Raw genomic sequence first — 23,015 nt, 5'->3', positions numbered from 1 at the left:
ATTCAGTGACTTACAACTGAATAGGAAAGTTTTAAGGCTCATAACAGAGGAAGACATTCACCCAGTAATATGACTTTGCTAAGCACAATTTTGCTAGTACCTAATGAGTCCTGCCACAGTACAGGCACAGCTGGCAAAGCACATAATTTTGCAGCCAAAGTAACTGAAAATGAGAAGTTTATATTTGCATATCACATCTGCATTATGGCTCTATTATATGCATCTACTTATGCATCTATATAAGGGAAAGCAAGAAAATCTGAATGACAGGGCTTTTATTTCCCTTGAATAGAAATGAGAATTCTATCCAGCTCTATGTCTATAATACCATGAACCTATTGCTCTCCTAAAAATGCCAAAATGTGTAAATAATCCCAGCTCTCTAATTACTCAAATAATAAAAATGTTAATCAATAATTAAACCATTTTTTTACTATTTTAAAAATAACATATTACCTTTGTTGTAGAGAGTTCTTTTTCTGGAGGACTTCTTTCTCCTTGGACAATTTGATGTCCCTGAGATCCCTGGCAAAATAAAATAAAAATATCTTGCAATTTTGTCAAAGAAACAGTTTTTAAGCCATTTATGACATTTCTTTGTACAGTCATGCCTTCTCATGACTTATTAAAATAGAGTCACTAGGGTGAATTATAAAAGTTATAAGAGCTAAAGAGTTAAATTATAAAAGTTAAAGAGTTGAGAGACCTGGGCTCTAGTTCCAGCTCTCTTACTAACTAGTGTATGACCTTGGACAATTCATGGTTCACTATGACACCCATCAGATCTTTTTCTGCTTTATTGGTACATAGGAAGTCATTTGGAAAAAATCCGAGGTTAAATGATAGGAAATGTTCATGGGGACAGAGTTTTTTACCCCTTAGGGGGTGGGGTGGGAGACATTTCTCTCAATATGAAGTCTGAGTGAGGAAATGTTTGAAAAGTATCTCAGACTTCAATAGTCAATGTATTTTTAAAAAAAGACAATTTGATGTGATTAGACTGCATTAAATCTGGTAATGTTTTTAATGGTACATGAACTATATAGTTAAATACATTTACTTTTACATTCAAATTTTCTTTAAAATTTGTCATTGAAAAAATGGTCCAAAAGATTACCTGGCTCACTATTTTGATCTAGTCAAAATTGGACGTAGGCAGATGAATCAGTTTTTTGGGAAGATTGTCTAATCTGTTTTTACAGGCCTTTAGTAAAAATCTACACATAATTCTTTAGATAGCTAAACTAGAATTATCATGTTGAATATTAGTTATTAAAAAAGAAGAAAAACAAAGGAGAGGGAAACCAAATAGAATGGAGATTTTCATTCCGACCTATTATTTTGATAGTGTAGGCTATTCATAGCATCAACACAGATGAGCAACTTAGCTATAACTTACCATTTTAGAGAGTTGCCTGTAAGTTACTTGCATGTTTCCAAAGTTTATATGTGTCAGTTAACTAGAATTTATTAAGTGCCTACCATAGTAGTACCAGTGGCAGGCACTGTGCACACAGTAAGGTATACACTGGAGATTAAAAAAAAAAGCCAAAAAAGACCAACCCTTCTCTCAAGGAATTCACAGGGAGAGACAATGTTCAAACAACTATGTATAAAGATATAGATAGGATAAATTGGAAAAAATTAACAGAGGGAAGATACTAGCATTAAGGACAAAGGCTTCATGTAGAAGGTAGGATTTTAGCTGGGACTTAAGGAAGCCAGTAAGGCCAGGAGGTGGAGATGAGGAGGGAGAAAATTCCAGGAACGGGAGGGATAGCCAATGAAAACACTGGGAGTTGGGAGATGGAATATCTTGTTTGAGGAATGGCAAAGAGGTCAGTGCCACTGAATTGAGGAGTACATATGATGGGTAAGTAAAAGAGAAGTGGAAATTTAAGAGGGCACCAGCTTATGGAAGGCATTGAACTCTAAACAAAAGATTTTATTTTTGATCTTGAAAGTGATAGAGAGCCACTTCAAAGTGTGCTAAGTAGTTTACATATATTATCTCATTTGAGACTCCCAATAACTGTGAGTTAGGAACTACAGTTATTACTAACCATATTTTACAGATGAGGAAACTGAGGCTCAGAGGAGAAATAAATTTCCTCTTGTCATATAGTTAATAAGAACCAAAGGGAAGATTTAAACCCAAGTCTTCATTGACTCAGGAAAGTGGACACGAAACAAGAGCTTTAGTTGCTATTTGTGGGCATACACAGCTAACAATTGATTTCTGTTGTTATTCTCAACAGGCAGGAAGTTTATAGGAGAGGTGCTCAATTTCTCCCAAGTTAGATTCTGAAGTCTCTGGTAGGTCATATGATTCTATAGGCTTGGGTTTGTCGTGGATTGTCAATGCTGTATGAGCAGTGAAATCTGTATTTCCAAATCCCAGACCTGAACTAATATGCAGGTAAATTGAATTGAGCAAAGTTCCACCCAATAATATACTGCTGGTGTATAGCATGGGTCTGAGTGAGCTATGATTGCAAGTAGCATATGACAAATGCTTTTCAGTCCAATTGAGTTGTAAAATTTTAGATTGCTGGTTCATTTGCATTTCATAATTAGGAAAAACACTAGCTATTGCTCTGCCATCCTCATGGAGTTCCTGCCCAGAAGTTATTGGGAGGACCAAAGGAGAGACAAAATGTGAAAGCACTCAGAAACTGTACAATATTATGCAAATTTAAGCTATTATTGCTTAAATCTTGCCTTTCCCCTTCTCCTCTTCTCCAATGATCAGAAGAAAAGCAAACATGTTTGTTTTCTTTTCTACCTGTAGTGCTTTTTGATCAAATGGACCCTCTTGACCCTGTAGGTCAAAGGGAGAGAATACAGCTGTTATCAAGCAAATAGATGGTGAAAAAAAAATTGAAGGCAAGGGCTCTTAACCTGTTGTCTATGAATCTGGTGTTATATTTTAATGTAACTGGCTTCCTTTGTAATCCCACATTTTTTTTTCTTCATTTAAAAACATTATTCTGAGAAAGGATCATAGACTTCAGCAGACTCCCCAAGGAGACCAGGACACAAAAAGGATTAAGAACTCCTCATCTGAAGGAGTGGAGGGAGCACTGAGGGGAACCTATCCTAAAATATACAAGCTATATTATTTTAAGCATGTTGCTATTTTTTTTGAAACACAACTTGACAAGAGTTATGTCCAAACCATTAAATAGTTGTGTTATGATGGTTTCTATTATATTTCAAATATCTAAGGTATATTTAAAAATAAACTTTATTAGTTTTGGGGGGGTGTTAAAGATTTGGTGTTCTCAGCCAGAGTAATTCACTATGGGAGCACTCATGCACCTGTATATCTAATAGCTTTTGTGATGTGACTCATTCAAGCAAGTGAACTCAAGATACTAAAGACATTTGTAAGCCCTTATGGAAGCAAATAAGTCTTTTTTAATTCTCTTAGAATCTTACATTTAATTTTTGAAGGTCAAAGATCTTTGTTGCTGTTCAGTCATTTCCAATTTTTCATGACCCTATTTGGGGTTTCTTTGCAAATATACTGGAGTGGTTTACCATTCCTTCTCCAGCTTGCTTATTTATTTATTTATCTATCCATTTATTTATTTATTTGTTTATTTATTCATTCATTCATTTATTTATTTAAAAGCAATCGGGGTTAAGTAACTTGCTCAAGGTTACACGGCCAGTTATTTTTGTGTGGGTGACGAGTGTCTGAGGCCGGAACTGATCCCAGGTCTCCCGACGCTGGGGCTGGCACTCTTACTCACTGCGCCACCTGGCCGCCCCCTCCAGCTTATTTTATAGATGAGGAAATCAAGGCAAACCAAGTCAAGATGACTCATCTTTCCTAGTTCAAATCTTGCCTCAGATGCTTACTAGATACAAAACCTTGTCCAGGGTCACACAGCTAGTAAGCATCTGGGGCAAGATTTGAACTCAGGAAGGTGAGTCTTCCTGACTCCAGACCCAGCACTCTATACACTATGCCACCTACCTGACCAATAGAGCATAGCTATCCTTTAAATAAAATGCCATTTTAAAAGAAGCTATTTATAGCTATCATCATATAAAGACTGAGAAACCTAAGGTCAGAAATGTAATTTTACTTTTTTTTGTTTGGAACAGAATTGGTGGAGGAAATTTCCTCTACAATGAAAACCAGTACCACTTCTGCAATTTATGACTAGTGTTAGAGAGTTGCCTTAGTTCTTAAAATCAACTTATCCATCTAATTAATATTTTTTGGGGAGAGGGGGAGGTAATCAGAATTAAGTGACTTAAGCAGGGTCACACAGCTAGTAAGTATCTATCTGAGGCTGGACTTGAACTCAGGTCCTCCTGACTCCAGGGCCAGTGCTCTGTGCCACCTAGCTGCCCCTTAATTCATGTTAAAAATTAAAAATACAATTTCCAAGCTGAACTCAGATGGGTGTTTCCATATGCCTTCCCCAGCTGCAAAAGAGAATGGAACCTCCTTCCACTTCCCTTTCTGATTATCTGCTCAGATAATCAGTTGCCTGCAGTTTGATACCAGCCTTCACATTATTTTGCTTCAGGTGACTGCACACTCTCCCCTTCCTCCTCTTCTCCCTCTCCCTTCCCCAGCCCCCAGAAAACAAGCCTAAGTAACGTCAAGGGAAGCTCTCTTCCTCTTGCTTTGCTTTCCATCCCTTTTTCTCTTCTTCATAATATATAAGCAGGCATCAACTAATATAAATTAAAATAACTGCTAGAACCATTTAAATTTACTGTCTTTTGGATTACTATAACTGTATAATATTTCAGAAAGGTGAAACTTTATTGCCATAGTATTAATTTTTCAAAATGTCTTTGAACATATTTTCCTTTATGCAATGTTCCTGGATTCTTCTAGGTTAGGGGCTCTTAACATGGGATCTATGGATAGATTTCAGGGGGCTGGCAAACTTGCATGGGGAAAAATTACATAATTATTTTTAACCTTTCATAGATATAGATTTACTAACCTTTATTGATAAGAAATGAGCATTTCCTTCAATATTTAAAAATATTATTGCAAGGGGAGGTCCAAGACACGAAAAAGTTAAGAACCTCAGCTTTAGATAAAAATGATCCCAATGCCCTCCCTATCTCTAAGCCCTCTGTTTGACTTCTATATCATGTTTACATTCCAATTTATGGAAGAGTTACTTGTATATATCTTATCCTCTTTACTAGACTGTAAACTTGAAAACAGATGCTCTGATGTTTCTCATCGTTGTATCTTCAGCATGGAGCACTTGGCACTGTATATACTACATGGGTAGTACATGCAGATGTCATAATCCCTCGCTTTCTGTTCATGAGTCACTGTGGTCAAAGAAATGAGTCACCTGGTGGCCAGCCTTCTCTTTATTAAACACATAGGAGGCATCTGATAAAGATTCATTGAATTAGTTTGAATGGTGTGAATGTTTTCACATGATGGAATATCAGTTCTACAATTACTTCTAATATCTTAATATTAGGAGAGGTGTTCACCATTTTGGGAAGCAAGTTATCATAATAAAGAAGGTTGATATATACCTAGTCACCTTTTATCCTTGGAATGCCAGTCACCTCTTTTGCGCCTTGGAAGAGATTATAAATATTGTACACAACTTTTTTTTTTTAAAGCAATTGACTTTATGCACTATGTTATTAGTTACAGGTGTCCTATGGAATGCTTTAACTTATGAAGGAGATAGCCACACATGTACAACCTATACTGAACTGCTTATCTTTCCAGTAAGGGTGGGAGACAAGAGAGGAAGGGAATGAATCTGGAATTCAAAGTTTTAAAATCAAATACTCAAATATATATATATATATATTATTAATACTATTTTACATGTAATTGGGAAATAAGATATACAGGCACTGGGGCATAGAGATCCACTGGAAAAGTCGAAAGGGGTATGGGAGAAAATATGGAAGAGAGCAGATTGGAGGAGGGGATATCCTGTGGGACTGCTATTTTGGGGTGATGGGTAGGGGTAAAATGGGGAGAAAATTTGTAACTCAAAATCTGGCGGAAATGAATGATGTAAATCAGAAGTGAACAAAGTATTTGAAAAAAAACTTATGAAGGAGATTTGTTCTGTGAAGTTTGGATTCAGTCAAAGGGCTGCACTTGAGGACCTAGAGGGTCACAGTTTCCCCACCCTTGATCTACTATATTTTAAAGATAAATTATGTTAGGATCATTCATTTAGAGCTAGAGAGAATCTTACAAGATCATTTATCTTCCCTTCCCTCAACCACAGATGAGATCATAAAAATGCTTTATGGGAGCAGCTAGGTGGTGCAGTGAACAGAGCATTGGCCCTGGAGTCAGGAGTACCTGAGTTCAAATCTGGCCTCAGACACTTAACACAAAAACTAGCCGTGTGACCCTGGGCAAGTCACTTAACCCCAACTGCCCTCCAAAAAAGCTAAAAAAAAATGGTTTATGATGAGACACTAAAATATTTTTCTCTGGCAAAAACCAGGATTCATTTATTTATTATTAGCTGGCAGTTCAAATTCGAACTAGAAGAATGACACAACTGGCATGTTCTTTACTGGGATTGTAAGCACCCTGAGGAATTCTCAAAGACTTCACAGCTATAGGTAATTTGGATAACTACAAACTGAGTAGTGAGTGAGCTAATATAATGCCAACTTCAGTGTCATATTTACTACCTGTCCTATCGCATTATCTTATCAGTTCCCTTGGTAAAACATTTTGTTTTTGTAATGGACTAAATACTATATAAAAAATTGGTAGAATAAATAAAACTTCACTAATTCAGACCATTATGAGAAGGGCAGTCAAATGATCAAGTCTGAAAGATCTGCAGTTTTACTGGAACTCAAATGATGCCAATACCATTCATTCATTTATAACTCTAGGCTCCAGCCTATTTGTTTAAGACTCTCCTCATTGATGGAGAGTGAGTACTTAACCATGGTTGCATGAAGAGCAGAGTTGGTGTAATGGACAAGCAAAGCAATATTTTTTGCTGGATTGAATTCTAGCCAACCAGAGACTTGTATTTGCATTGAGTTCTAGCCAATCAGACATGTACTGAGTCCTAGTCAATCAGAGACCAGCAAGTGAATTCTAATCAATCAGACACAAGTATTGAGTTTTAGTCAATCAGAAATGGGTAGTGAATTTTAGCCAATAAGATGCTGGCTAGAACTGTATATAAAAAGAGCTGGTAGTGTGAGAGAGCAGATACTGAGAGAGACTGCAACAAGAGAATTGTCAGTGTTGAGAAGAAGAAAATGAAGAAAAGAGGCCTCTGAGAGTGGGGAAGAGACCTTTGATGACAGAGACTTGCTGAAGGAATTTCTGAGCTGTAAAAGCAAATAGAGTTGTAAGGCAGAAACCTGCCCATGGGAAAGAGGCTTAGCTTAAGCCCCTTTTAAGAGCTGTTAAAGTGAACTGAGCTGTTAACACAGAGCATCTGGACTTTGGAGGTGAATTGAGATGGTAGTGCTGATAGTGTGTGTTGTTGCCCTGTTAAGCTTTGCTTTCCTGGAGGCAGAAGTTGTGGGCAGGAGCCCCTGGAGCCTTTACTGGGCAGGGAGAACCTGGAATGGAGTAGTTCCCATGAACTGAGACCTGGAACAGGAGTGGAGAGCTGACTACATGTGAATTCAGGTGAGTATTGGGAGCCGTCAGTACATAGAGGAAGAGCCATGGGACTTGGAAGTCAACATCAAGTCAAGATGAAAAAGGACTTGGACGCTTGGTATTAAGGAGATTGTCCTTTCTGTAACCTAGGAGTGGATGTTGTGGTATTTTCTGCCACCCCTTAAGGATGTGTTGTGCTAAGGAAGACCCTAGCCTGGGACTCCCTGATTTTGGAAATACAATGATATATGCTGTGTAGTATGATGTTCTTACTGTAACCTAGGAATGGATGGTGTGGTATTTTCTGCTACCCCTAAAGCATGTGTTGTGCTAGGGAAGACCTGCCTGGGCCCCCCTGATTATGTAAACAAGTATTTTGGGGAATGCTACTGAATGCAATGATATATGCTATGTGCCATATGACAATACAGAGTGTTATGAAATATATATGCACACACACATATATGTTTTGCTTAAAGATGTTGCTATGAATATTATGTTTTAATTTATTGAACAATGTTTAATTCTTAATAGAGAGTTCAGTTTTTTTATGCGATTAGACTCTTAAAATTATTCACAGCAGCAGTTCTCAGGTATGCTGCCAAGATTGGTGTTACAGTTGGTGAGACCCTGGGAGAGGGAAGATATTTTATGTTTTAGAGAGAGAGAGAGACAGAGAGACAGAGACAGAGACAGAAAGAGACAGAGAAAGAGACAGGGAGAGAGAGAGAGACAGAAACAGAAACAGAGACAGAGAGACAGAGACAGAGACAGAGAGAGAGACAGAGAAACAGAGACAGAGGAAGGAGAAGAAGGAGGAGACAGAATCTCTTTAAGGAAAGGTGTCTGAAGGGAGAGAGGCTCCAGGAAGAAATTGTAGAGGAGTAAGTGCCTCAAACATGTCTCTATCCCATTTACCACACTACAGACTTCAGGGAATTTCCCTGGGTGAGACCTGGGAACTCTCACTCTTGGTTGAGCTGAAATATCTTGTTCCCAATAGGAGAGTTCATTAATTTTGTGTATTGTCTGGTATATTCTTATCTTTATACTTCTCTGATTTGTTTGCTATTGGTTTGGATGTGTTTATTTACTATTTGTAACACATCATCTTTGTATAATGCTCATTTGGTAGGAAGGGAGTCAAACCTTGCATATATATATTTATCTTGGGACACTCCCTCTGTATGTAGCACATGCTATCCCTTTAAGGGACAGTGATCAGGAACATAGCTTGAATCTAAATTTTCCCTCTTAAGCTAACAATAGAAAGAGGGCTATTTCTAGGGTTCTGAGGATCCACTACCTACATAGGTAATGCAAAATTGTAGTAAACACTGTCAAAGCCAATCATTTGTTTGGCATGGTTGAGTCAGAAGAGGGCAGAGCAGATTCAGACTATAACCAGAAGAAGAAAACTACACACTAAACTTCAAATCTCTATTATGTGCAGCCTGCTTTAAAAAAAAAATAAATACTAAACTCCACCTGGAGCTTTCAAAACTGTCCTACCTGTCTGCTTATTTTTGGCCTTTTGTCTGTTCTCTGCATTAAAAGAAAAAAATGTCTCGATGTTGGGTGATAATTTTGTTTTCCAGAGAGTGTGGTATTCCGTGATTTGTGGCTGAATAGGACAACTGGAAGAATATTGGCATTAAAAAGATGGGTTTTTGTTTCAGAGAGAAGCTTGCCAATCATTAAAAGCAATGAATGATTACTAAGAGGCAATCCCGCTCACTCTTTATGACCACATTCATGGCTCCCAGCAAGGCAGTGTCAGGGAATACATGCAGGCTATGTAATTTTTTTTCCTAGCTCTGATTGCTGTGCAAAGCTGCCTAGCTTGAAATTTCTGTTCTGCCTCCAGAGAAACAGGTCCTAGTCTGGCCTCTGCTTTATGCTCTTCTGGGTCTCAGTTTGGAACCTATCCTTCTTTTCTTAGCAGGGAAAATTTTCTCTTAGTCTTAGTAATTGTCCTAATCATTGGAACATGTCAGCCCTTTCTGTTTGCCCCATGTGCACTACACATAAAGGTTCATGTGGGCTGGGAGGCTGTCAGACTGCAAGTTCCGCTTTCCCAGAAGGGGGCTCCAGAGACCTCGGCGCTACAGGGACAGATGGCTCAAACATCCTACTGGGACAACCAGCCAGTTGGAACAAATAGGACCCCTGTAGACCCAGCGACTGCTCTGAGTTAGCTTTGCAGCCTTGAGGGATGTAAACCCTTGACTCTAGCAGTGACAGGAATCAGGTACCTGCAATGTATTACCAGTGAAAAAAATAGTATAACTGAAGGTATCAAGGACATTTGTGAATGGAAAAGTACAGGTAGACACATAGCAAGAACAAAGGATAACAGACAACTAGACCATGTGCTCCACTGGCACCCAGATAGTGTCAACGGCCTTAGAGGAAGGATCCTCTAAATACATTGGGTGGAACCTGCATAGAGGATTTATGTGGACAAGATTCACATAGAATGAGAAAGTTTGGATGGGCTGCAACCTGAATCACTGGAGGGAGTGCCTATACAAGTGAGACTGCTGGTACATTAAAGCATTAAATTAACATAGTGAACCCGCTAAACAACTTTCCATTACCCTTTTATAACAATTTTGATTTTTTAGAAATTGTGAATTCCATGGATTGTAGCCACAGAAGACCAACCATTGGAATAATATTGGCATAAGACATGGGTTTTTTTTTTTCCAGTCATTAAAAGTCAGTCAGTCAATGAGTGAATCAATAAGCATTTATTAAGTAAGCATCTACTATGTACCAGGCATTGTGCTAAGTGTCAAGGATAAAAAAAAGGCAAAAGAGAGTTCCTGCCCTCAAGAAGCTCACAGTTGAACGAGGTAGACAACATGCAAACAATGATGTACAAAGAAGTTTATATATATATATATATATATATACATATATATATGTCATAGAAAGTAATTAGCCCCTGAAAAATGCTTGAAGCTGTAAGATGGAGTGTCTTATTTGAGGAATAGTATGGAGGGCAGTGTCACTAAGATGTAACATGTATGAGGAGTAATTTCCCAAATCCATTTATCCAAACAAAAAGAAATCAGAGACATTATAAAGATAAGAATACACCAGGCAATATAGAATGAATAACAGAGACAGTGAGTTAGTTCACAATCTCATCTAAGGTGAAATTCCCCAAAGTCTCTATCTAGTATGACAAGTTGAGGATTAGGACCTTTTCAAGGCACCTACTTACTCCTCCTCTACATGTCAGCTTCTTTTTTTTTCCTTCAAGGACTTGAATAGAGTCTGGAACTGTATGTTTCCTCTCCTGAAGTCAGAAGACTAAGCTCTCTCCTCTCTCAAGCTCTTGCCAACTCTACTCCTTATGCAGGGTTGGAACATGGAGTAAGTCAGTCTACCAATGAGGAGAGCCTTATGCAAATACCAGACTTAAAGCCCTGAGTTATATAGATAAATTAGATGGGCAATGAAGAAATCCTATTTCAATCTATGGATAGGAAAAGAGTTAATGACCAACAAGGGATAGAGGAGATCATAGTAGATAAAATGAACACTTTTGATTATAGAAAATGAAAATTTTTTTTAACAAATAAGACTAATGTACTTAAGATTGGAAAGGAAATATATTTCTGGGAAAAAAATCTTTGTAACAAGCTTTTCTGATAAACATCTCATATCCAAGATATATAAGGAACATCATAATGTAAACTTGAGACTGAGTCATTCCCCAATAGATAAATGGACAAAGGACATGAATAGGCAGTTCTCAAAGAAAGAAATTCAAGCTAACAATACCTATATGAAAAATTCTCCAGGTTACTAATCATTAGAAAAAATGCTAATTAAAACAATGAGATGACATTCCACTTCACACTTATCAAATTGACAAAGATTTTGAAAGAGGATATGGGCAAATGTTGGAGAGGCTAAGAGAAAACAGGTATACTGATGCATACTTGGTGGAGCTGTAATTTAGTTCAGCTATTCTGGAAGGTGATTTGGAACTCTGCCCTCAAAGTCACTAACCTGTCCATACCCTTGACCCAAGGATGACATTTTTAGTCAATAGTCTAAACAGATCAAAGAAAAAGGAAAACGACTCATGTACAAAAATATTCATAGCAGCTCCTTTAAAGTAACTAAAAACTGGAAACTAAGGGGGTGTTCACCTATTCAGGGAAAGTTACATAAATGTAATGGAATATTATTGTGCCATAAGAAATGATGAAATGGACAATTTTAGAAGAAACTTGAAAAACCTCTATGAACTGATGCAGAGTGAAGTGAACAAAGTTAGGAGAGCAATTGATATGACAACAGGTCTATAAAGAAAGACAACTTCAAAGGACTCTCGAACTCTGATCAATGTTAAACTATGAGGCCAGAGGATTGAAGAAGTATGCTATGTACATCTTGCTAGAAAAAAATAGACTTAAAATTCAGAATTGGACCTTCCTTTTCATACATAGTCAATGTGGGAATTTGTTTTATTGAGCAGTACATACTTGTTAAGAGGGTTTTATTTTTATTTTTAATAGTTCACTTGGGGTGGGTAAATGGGAGGGAGAGGTAATAAATCTGTGTACTAAATACATAAAATAGAAACAAAAATTTCACTTGTAAAAGCCTGCCTGTTTCTTTTTTCACACTTCACCAACAGAGCCCTTAATATGCTGATTCTCATCAATAGATGGTTCTTATGGGGATTTTGTATAGATGGAAAAGTAGTAATTGGTATTGTCTCAATCAGTACTTTTTGCAATAATAATATTTGTGATTTTTTTTGAGGTTTTTGGTTTTCTCCCCTTTTTTCATTTACATTGAAAATCAATACTTTAATGACCTCAAAATTGTGTTGCCTCCAACATGGACTTCTTCCTGGTTCAGATCTTATTTTCATATTTATTTTCTTTAGTGTCCTTTCTATTTCCTCATGAAACAGAACAAGAACTGTGATTTTAGAGTTCAAATGCAGTGTTCCTCTTATTGTTGATGGAAAAAAAATAGTTTTTTTAAAGAAATCTTGACAAATCTTTTACATTTTTGGTCTGCTTGTGATACAATTTTGAGGTTGCTAAGGGACTGATTTTCAAGATGCTTAAAAGGGAGAGGATACCAAAAGTTAGGAAAAAAATCTCAGATCTTATTGTTTCCTAAAAAAAAGGTGAGTGAGAAAATATACCTTACTACATGTTCCTACTTTCCTCTCTGTACAAAATATTTGCAAGAATCACGTGTTCTTGCCTTAAGGATATCCTTGAAGAGATGAAAGCTTGAAAAGGCAATAGGAAGACTTACATAATAAATATTTTATAGTAGTTCACAACTTTACAGTCACACAATTGACTGAAGTCTAGAGAATATATGAGTCAATTGTTCTGATTGTTTGTTGACTATTAAAAAAATTTTTGACTCAGTAAAACAAAATACCACCTTGAAAGGATCATAGGATTACTGAACTAGAATTGGAAGGGACCCCAGAAACCATTTAGTCCTTCACCTTAATTTCATAGATGAAAAAACTGGGGCCCAAGGAGGTTAAATACCTGCCCAAGGTCATATAGGTAGTAATCATCAGAGCTGAGATTTGAACCTAGGTTTTCCAGAGCAAGTACTCACTTTACCATAAAGGTATCTCTCATGCATATGTCAAAATCATGTGAGTTTTTGAAAAATGTAACAACAATGAGTGCTCCACTTAATTACCCTCTGATGATTAACTTCAAGTGAGGCATAAAACAGGAAGAGAGATGTGGTATTTACTAACCATGGAGTATCATCTCCTAAATGAGATATATAATCACTAAAAGCAATTTGACCTAACCATCTACAACGAAAAAACCAACTGGATGAAGAATACCTATTTTCCATTCTATGATTTACAGTTAGATGGATGGTTCATAGTGCTGGTCTATCAGTATACTGAACTTGAACAGATACTATGAATAGTCAATGAACTGAAAATGAATGGATGAACAAGCTGGATTGCCTTTGGGAAAATTGCTCTTAGTTATTAATGATACCAAATGTCTCCCTTCAGCAAAGATCCACCATTTTAACATCAATATTATTGTTATGATACTGTGTGTCTGGGAGTTATGGAATGTGACAGTACTTGAAGAATTATAATTTTAGGTCACCCAAAGGGTGATGAAAAAGTGTATGGTGGAAATGAATAAGTTATAATATATTACCACCAAGGATCTGTTCCAAAAGAAAGGCAACAAAGAATGTCATCAGAGAAAACAGTAAAGGGAGGTTTGCAGGTCACATATGGGCAACCTGTATGGGTACCTATATAGTATTAAGAGATTGAGAAGAAGACCTTCATGAACACTGGGGAGACCTCCTATGGAGGATTTTTGGGAGGGCATGGATAAAAGTTACATATAGGACGGGGATCAGTTGAGATTTGCAGCACTGGATAGAGTACTGACATTAGTAAAACCACAGATTCACGGAAGAATACAAGTATCACATGAAACCAGGGCCAAGAATTCATCATCCAGCAGTCACCTTCTTTGTAGTTACCTAGGCTGCTCTTTGGAAAGAAGGTAGTGTGTGTTGCTGGGATTATACCACAAAGCCTTTCTAAAATTGGTGGATCCTACCAGAACTTGGGCTTTGCTAGCTTAGCTTTCAGGAGCCTAGGGTCACCCTCACAGCATAATGAGGTAATGGAATATGATATGTTGTGGAAGGAAATACCAGTGTCAAAACAATGGGTTTTTATGTCAGGAGGTTGCTTGGCATTAGTGAACGTGCTGTGTACTTTATTTAATATAATCCAAAGGATTATAGGATCATAGATTTAGAGGTAGAAGTGACATTAGGAGCCACTGAATTCATCCACCTTATTGTACAGATGAGGAAACTGAGGCACAGAGAAGTTAAGTGACTTGACTAGCATCACATAGCTAATTAGTATCTGGGTTTTGAACTGAGGTCTGCCTGGCCCTGAAGAAAGCACTCTTTCCACTCCATACTGCTTCACCAAGGTAAGTACCTTGAAAGCAAGCCCTGAAAACTGTACCTGCAGGTGAACATTATACCACAGAGCACCCCTGCTCTCTTCCAATCAATTCTGGGTCTGGTTTATTATTCTTCTGCAGTGCCTATAGTGTATAACATTTATTGGTATGTAAATGATGACACTAAAATGCTTGCAGGTTCCGGAAAAGTTATTCTCCTAAGTGTTTTAACTATTCCCTCAGAAATAATTTACAATTCAGAGGTAAACTTCAGCAGAATGACTTTTCTAATGCTCACAAAAGCCAAATTAGTGGAGTTTACTGCATAAAGCATAGTTTACCTAAACTTTGTCCTGTCTATACAGTATAAAAGTAAAAAGGAGGTTCAGTCAAAACCTGATCAATTCTTATCAATGTACACAAATAATGCACAAATTTGGGCCCCAAAATTTTGGAAAAGAAATACCCTCACTGGATTAGTAATTGTTCTATATTCCCTCCACTTTGGGTAGTGCTGTTTCCTAGTAATAATACCTACTAATTACCAATAATGACCATCCAAGAGGAACTGGCTTAATTCGACTTATTTGTAATACAAAAGCAGAACCAAGAACACAAAAAAGCTAAAATTACTTACAGCAGGACAGGGAAAGTCTCTTTCCCCTTTCTCACACAAGCATGTAGAAGTCTGAAGGCACTGGAAAAAATACCCACTGTCAATTGGGACATTTACATGGAATTGGTAAGGAGAAAATAAAAGGACAACAGTAACATAGAATCTGTAAACAAGAGAAAAGCCTTTAATACAAAGTTAGCCAAAAGTTAAGAGGAATTAACCAAACAAAATCAATGAGTACATTTAAAAAATTTCCGGCATTACAAAGAAAAAATAAATTTAAATTGTATCAGCACCATTTAGCAAAAGAATGAACTGAGAAAGGTCCCACTCAGAAAGCTATTAAATCTGTAAACTGGCTGCTTCAAAAGAGAACTATTTTCTGGTACTGTGCTAATTAGACAACATGTTTACTTGAGTATTATATTGAAAGCAATTGTTTTCAAAATTAGAAGAATAAATAAGTTTGGCTGTAGCTTTGTAAAGTAATGGAAATGTTTTAAAAAGATTTCTTTTTGACCTGGTCCTCCAATTTCATCAGGACAGGGAGCTCCTGGTGTGGAAATTTCCTCAAGCATGTAGTTTTAAGAGTGTTGCCTGAGAGGATTGAAAAATTTAGTGACTTTTCCAGGGTCACTAGGTCAGAGGTAGACCTTGAATATAGGGTTTTTCTGACTACAAGATCAGTCCTTTATCCACTATGTCACCTTATCTCTTGTTTGAATGTTAGAGGACTACACAACTGTCATCAATAAGAACTATAATAGCCAGTCAATAAACATCTTTCAAATGCCTGCTGGATGCTAAACCCTGTGCTGGGTGCTGCAGGTATAAAGAAAAAAAAGAGTTTACATGGCAAAGGGGAGACATTTACATACAGATAGGAATACAAAATAAATACAAGGTGATTTGGGGAGGGAGCCAGGTGTATGCTGGAGCCAGTTTATACTGGCTTGGAAGAGCCAATAGTTAAATTTTTAGTGTGATCACTTATACCTTGAGAACTGGCAAATGCTACAAATCATAGGTGTCCTATCGTTTTGCTGATTGTCTAGACTTAAGAAAGTAATGGAGAAGATATTAATAGTGTAGATTAAACCTAAAAATGTGACTTGTATTTTTGGAGAGCTGGTTGTTACCAGCACTCCCCTAGAAATGGGGTTTTAGGAGGAAGGAAGGGTGATCAGGAAAGGCTTTATGTAGAAGGCAGCACTTAAGCTAAGTCTTGAAGGAAACAAGAGATTCCAAATGGTGAAGGTTGAGGAAGGAGTGCATTTCAGGGATATGGACTAGCCAAAGCAAAGACACAGAGACAGGAGGAGGTATGTTAAGTGATGAGTAGCAAAAAAGGCCAGTCGGTTTGGCCTATACAGAGTCAGGAGGGGAGAAATGTTATAAATATGGAAAGGCAGGTTGGGGCCAGGGTGTGGATTTTTTATGCCAAAGGAGAAGTTTATATCTTATTTGTATAGCAAAGTGGTGCAGGGGATAAAATGCACTCCTGGAGTAAGGAAGTTGCTCCGTCATTTTCAGTTGTGTCTGACTCTTTGTGACCCCATTTGGGATTTTCTTGGCAAAAATATTGGAGCATTTTGCCATTTCCTTCTCCAGCTCATTTTACAGATGAGGAAACTGAAGCAAATAGGGTTAAGTGACTTGGCCAGGTTCCCATAGTTAGTAAATGTCTGAGACCTGATTTTTTTTAGGGAGGAATAACTGATTTTATTGTATAAGACATAGCAGCTCTATAATAAAACTTAATTAGTTTTGAAAGGACTTAAAAAAAAGTTTAATCCATGGTATCAATTTAGTTCCACATACAAAATATTTCATAAAATCATACTTTATACTTCCATTTGAATATCTCACTCTAATTTCTTGATTCAAGAAAAGGAAACCACAGGTGGGTATGAACATAGTCAAAACAAAAAACAGAATATCTACTCTATTATGACCTCCTGAAACAGTTCGTAGTTTTCTCAGCTATATTGATTTAGAAAATGAATGACATCTATACATTTTAGTTAAAACTAAATTATCTTGACTGTATTTGCATAATCTAGGTCCTGGTGAATAAATGTTTCAAAACAGCTTAAGAGTGATCAAGAACTATTAAATAGTGAAGTAATATGCTAAACTATAAGGAACCAGGAGGAAACAAAAAAATTCATTTTTGTAAGTTTCTGTGGATGATCACAAGTATCAGAAAGAAGTCCACATCAATCATCCTATCTAAAAGTGTATGATTAAATTAAGCTGTCTAAAAGAAAAGGACACTTTTTATGATGGAATAAAAAAAATAGTAATGTCAGTCTTATATGTGAGGCCAGATTTGAACTCAGGAAGAGGAGTCTTCTGATTTTAGGCAGGAGAAAGGAAGGCCTAAGTTTAAATCCAGCCTCAGAAGTTTACCAGCTGCGTGACAATGGGTAAGTCACTTCATTTCTGTTTGCCTCAGTTTCCTAATCTGTAAAATGGGAATAATAATAGCCCTACCTATTAGGTAGGGTTGTTGTAAGGATCAGGTGAGAGAGGAATTATAAATCACTTGGTACATAGTGGGCACTAGATAAATGTTTATTATTATCATTTTAAAGACAATAGGGAGCAAGTCATTGAGTAGGGGAATGACATGGCCACTCAGAACCATATTTTTAAGAAAATCACTTCAGGAATCATGAAGAAAGAATTGGATATAGGAGAAATAATGTTTCACAATAGTTCGGCCTACAGGTAATGAGGGACAGCTAGGTGGCACAGTGGATAAAGTGATGGGTCTGGAGTCAGGAAGACCTGAGTTCAAATCCAGCCTCAGACATTTACTAGCCATGTCGCCCCAGGCAAGTCACTTAACCCCGCTTGTCTTGGTTTTCTCATCTGTAAAATGAGCAGGAGAAGGAAATGGCAAATCACTCCAGTATCTCTGCCAAGAAAATCCCAAATGTGATCACAAAAAGTTGGATGTGACTAAAACAACTAAACAACATGTTGAAAAGGTGAGAGTGAAAAAATTTGGCAACTGGATAGGTAAGTAGGTTGTAGGAGAATGATGAGTCAAGTATAATGCTGAGGTTGCAACCTGAGATCATGGAAGGATGTCCTCAACAGAAATAGGGAAATTCGGAAAGGAAGTAAGTTTAAGGGGAAAGATAATGTGTTCTGTTTTGGATGTGTTGACTGTGAGAAGCCTATAGAACATTGAGTTTGAATGTCCATTGAAAGTTGGTAATATGCACTGGAATTCACAACCATTCCATTTTCCAGGTATAAATGGAGAAGGCTTAGAATGGAATCTTTACTCCGGAAGTCAAATAGCTCTTCATTTTACAGGTGAGACAAGTGAAGTCGAGAATATAACTGACTGGCACAAGGTGTTGATTAACTTATAGGCAGAAACAAACTATAATTCAGTTCTGACTTTTAATGAATAAATTACCTTTTCCACTATACCATACAGAAAATTTTCAATAATAGTAATAGCTAAACATTTATATAATGGCTTCAAGGTTTGCAAAGCATTATATATATAATATATACATATATACACATATGTGTATGTTATATATAATTTTTCATGCAATGAAATGTGAATGAACAATAACTATTTACCAAGTTTATATAAATAAGTAACACTTACCTTTTCCTCTGTCAGTTCCTTCTGTAAATATAAGAAATGAAACAAAAGTTTTAAAATAATAGGCCATTATCCACTTAAAGAAAAAAATACACCCTGTTAAGGAAATGATTATAAAACTAAAAATGTGGTCTCTGCCTTCTGCTAAAATAATAACTGATATTGTTCTCACTTGGCAAGCAACAGGGTAAAATTAACATAGTTTATAGCTACAAAGAAAAGCTCATCAGCTTTGTATCTTACGAGTGTGCATTATCATATAGGCGTCTGCAGGGCGGGATGTGAGGTGAACGGAAACCTTGAAAGGAATAAGCAGACAGGGCTCCCCCCATCTATGCAGATGCATTCCAGACTGGACAAAGTTATCCTAAGGAAAGGAGGCTGACTAAGCAAATGCCTTGTGGTGTTGTAAACTAATCTGGAACCAATGATCTAAAGCTTTCATCAACAAAACATTAAAAAACTGCTTTAATTAGAAATTTTTATATACCTATGCTAAGAAACCACAAGGTGGCTTTTATTAGTACAGATATTTATATTCTTTCTTTATGTCATGGACCATTCAGCAATTTGGGTAAGCCTATAGACTCCTCAGAATAAGGTTTTAAAATGCATAATACAAAATAGGATAAGTAAAATAGCAATACATAGGGAATCAGTTGAAATTATTGAAATATGGCTCTCTGTCTCTCTCTGTCTCTGTCTTTCTGTCTCTCTCTATATATAAAATATGTATATATATATGTTGGTGGACCTCATGTTAAAAACCCCTGTGTTAGAGGGTTTTCTATTTTTTGTTATTTTAATTGGTAAATAAATTGGGCACCTAGATTTGAAAAAAGAATAAGGTTGGTACATACTGTTTTTTTAAGAACCTTTTCCACAACTTCTTTCTCCTGTAGACTAAAGACAACTTGGGAGGCAGGGACCCTGGTAAGGCGATACAGTATGGCAGTATTGGCTATCTCTTCAGCTGCACTGGACAACCCCACAACGATGAAGATGATGCCTTGGTTTTTAGCCTTTCTAGAAGCTGCAGAAATGTCTGTGTTTCTTGCATGTTTCGCTCCATCTATAAAGAGCACTGCAACCTTGGCACTGCCAGGAATGCTTTCTGTCTTATACAGCCATGTTAAGTTAGTTATGGCATAAGTCATATATGCTCCAGGACCAGTGAGTGTAATGGATGCAACATGGCTCTGAAAGTCTTCAGGACCCTCCCAGCTGTGGAAGGTCTGCTTCATGAGGACAGTACTGCTGTACTGCAATAAGGACATTTTCCATTGGAGAGTATGCCCAGAAGTGAGTTGTAGACCTTTCATCTTATTCACTGTCTCCAACACAAATTTCTTTTGTTGCTCATGATAATAATTGCCCACTTCTTCAGAACTATCAAGCAAAAAGGTCATTTCTAGGATACAGTCTTTATCTGTGGAATAATTATTAAACATAATTGTTCAGATAAATGCATTGTTTATTTTTTTAAGTTCAAAAGTGGATTCCAAAGGGTTACTTCAGATCTTATAAAAAGATCAAATGTGAGATACTATGTTTAATATGGGGAAGCTAGGTAGTACAGAGGATCCAGTTCTGGTCCTGAAATAAGAAGACTTACTTTCCTAAATTGAAATTTGGCCTCAGACACTTCCTAGCTATGTGACCCTGGGTAAATCACTTAATCCTGTTTGCCTCAGTTTCCTCATCTGTAAAATGAGTTGGAGGAGGAAATGGCAAACCACTACAGTATCTTTGCTAAGAAGACTCCAAATGGGTTCACAAAGAGTTGAATATGACTGAAATGACTGCAGAACACCAACGTTTCGTATGTCTGATCACAAATACACCTTTCCATTGTGGGTTAGGACGAAGAAAATCTTTCTACCTCTGGGATACAGGGGAGAAGCCCAGCCTACCATGGACTGATTTTTCAGTTGTAATTGAAACTGTGACAAATATTTTTGTAACTATAATTGATGTTTTCATTAGAGTAAACTAATATTTTTGTACCAATGAAAATCAGTGTCTGACTCTTTGAGATCCCATTTGGTGTTTCCTTGGCAAAGATAGTAGAGGTTTGCTACCTCTACCAGCTCATTTTACAGATGAGAAACTGAGGAAAACAGGGACAAATGACTTGCCCAGGATCACACAACTAGTAAGCATCTGAGGCCAGATGTGAACTTAGGAAGATTAGTCTTCCTGATGTCAGGTCCAGCACTTTATCTACTACACCACCTAGCTGCCCCTGAAAACATATCTTCAAATGTTAAGAGTGTGGAGGCTACCACATGGGGCAAGAGATGGTTGCTCATTAAAGCAATCCCTTAAAATTACTCCAATGCACTCATTTTAACCAACTATTATTATTAATTAGCTGCTAAACTAATTTCCTTCTATGCTGCTGAGGAACTTCAAGTTCTGACAGTACCCTTGACATTTTGGCACCTGAAAGATCATACCCCAGTCACCCTCCCCCAGTTATGACTCTGGTTGTAACAATGTTTCCCCCACATCTGTCCTTCCCCCACCCCTCTTCTACCCTCATTCTAATTTTGACACAATTCTGGACCAAACGTCTACACACACAATTGCCTGTTGAAATCCATAAGGAAATATTGAGAAAGGTATGTGGAATAGAGAAATCGGATTATCTTTCATAGAGACTGAAGGTTCGTGAATGAAATAGCATGGACATACAGTAATTCTCATAAATAAAACTGAATTCTAACAAGCAAGCCCTTGAAACTTTTGTTCAAATGTTTTAGTGAAGCTGAAAGAAGCAAGCACATGTAACTTCTTAAGTAATTTGCTCCAAAGTTTAGAACAAGAACATATGAAGGGAAGCCCACTTACCTTTACTACTGAACATTTTTTCAACATTATTTGATAAAACTTGTTTAGCCTTTGGTCTCCTCGTTCCATTTCTTTTTCCGCCACAGACACTCTGGGCCAGAGCCACCTGGCATTCCAACAGCAAGAGAAGGCACCAGGACTTCATGAGCATCGCTCAGTCCTAAAGATTCCCAAAGACAGTAATTATAAAGTCCTCTGTATTTACAGTACACATCACAGGGCTACGAGGTTCATGAAACACAACCTGTCTGCTTTTAGCTCTTAGTGCTAGGAGACAAATGATTTTTTTTTAACCTCTCACAAAATTAACACTTTGTTGCTCATGCTTAAATGCTTAAAATGGGTGATCTGCTGGAACCTCTTTACCTTGTTCTGGGTCCTTTGGAGGAAATCTGGTATAACGGCTATCTGTCTCGGATCACTTCCAAGGACCTTTAGTTATAACACTTAGCATAAATCAAGATGATAAGTTCTCAATACTTGATGAAGAGCCAAAAGGACCGGGTAATTCCTTGTGTGAAAGGAATCTGCACGAAATTGTAACAAGGTTCTGTTTTGCTGTTTTACTCTATCTGTCTTATACAAAATGTCATTGGCTGAGGAAGTTACCATGTGGGGAAGCAAGGCAGTTTGGGGAAGCATTCACTTGGGGAGTATGCTATCTGTCTGGTTGCTTCCTATTTGGACTCATTTTTGCTAAATGGGTAGTAAACTATGCTGCAAGAGGAAAGCAAGTCCCCTAAGCACCCTCTAAATTTTTGTACTCTTGGGCAAATTCCCAGCCATCCCACTATAATTCTGGCTCTGGTTGCATCTGGATCTTCTTCAAGCACTTTAGAAATAACTTCAGACTGCATTTACACTGTCTTTCTGGAGACATTTAGCAAGAGAGTGACCTAACTGATGCTGCCATTTGTAGGGAAAAAGATAGTCAAGATGCCCAATTCCTTAGATCCATGTCTCAACAATGCATGTGTACTTGATGTGTGAAATTTAAAAAGTTCAAGAGACATAATTTCTGGGTAATTAAGCATTTTATTAATAAAAGGGTCAGTGATACCCTCAAATGCTGAAGCCTAGTCATGGTGATAGGCTCACAGTTTATATAGAAAAGTGGGTGTTCCTAAGGGTGATAATCAATTCTAATTGGTTAACCTCAGGTCCTCAGGTGTGTCCCTTTGACTGAATCCAAACTTCACAGAACAAATTCCCTAAATAAAAGGATTTGTTCTATAATAAGTCAAAAGGCTGCACCCAATGATCTAGAACGTCACATGTGATCTCAAGGCTGCAGATTCCCCACCCCTGACAATTAATGAGAGAGAATGA

The 23,015-nt window shown here is 37.3% G+C and overlaps 1 protein-coding gene across 1 annotated transcript in view; it reads right to left on the bottom strand.

The window, feature by feature from the left end:
- The window catches only part of LOC138154906 (collagen alpha-1(XXVIII) chain-like), a 59,098-nt gene extending 37,261 nt beyond the window's left edge, over nt 1-21,837 (bottom strand). Inside the window, 7 exon segments of the mRNA XM_069079899.1 lie at nt 457-525; nt 5,536-5,579; nt 14,123-14,131; nt 15,217-15,280; nt 18,837-18,857; nt 19,694-20,262; nt 21,687-21,837. Of these exon segments, the coding sequence (XP_068936000.1) occupies nt 457-525; nt 5,536-5,579; nt 14,123-14,131; nt 15,217-15,280; nt 18,837-18,857; nt 19,694-20,262; nt 21,687-21,837 (927 nt within the window).
- Nucleotides 21,838-23,015: the final 1,178 nt, after the last annotated feature.

The sequence above is a fragment of the Petaurus breviceps genome, unplaced genomic scaffold, assembly GCF_028583685.1.
Source record: "Petaurus breviceps papuanus isolate PSGF00001 unplaced genomic scaffold, PetGlider_PUasm1.0 91133, whole genome shotgun sequence".
Taxonomy (NCBI): Eukaryota; Metazoa; Chordata; class Mammalia; order Diprotodontia; family Petauridae; genus Petaurus; species Petaurus breviceps.
This window is presented reverse-complemented; position numbering and strand designations above follow the sequence as displayed.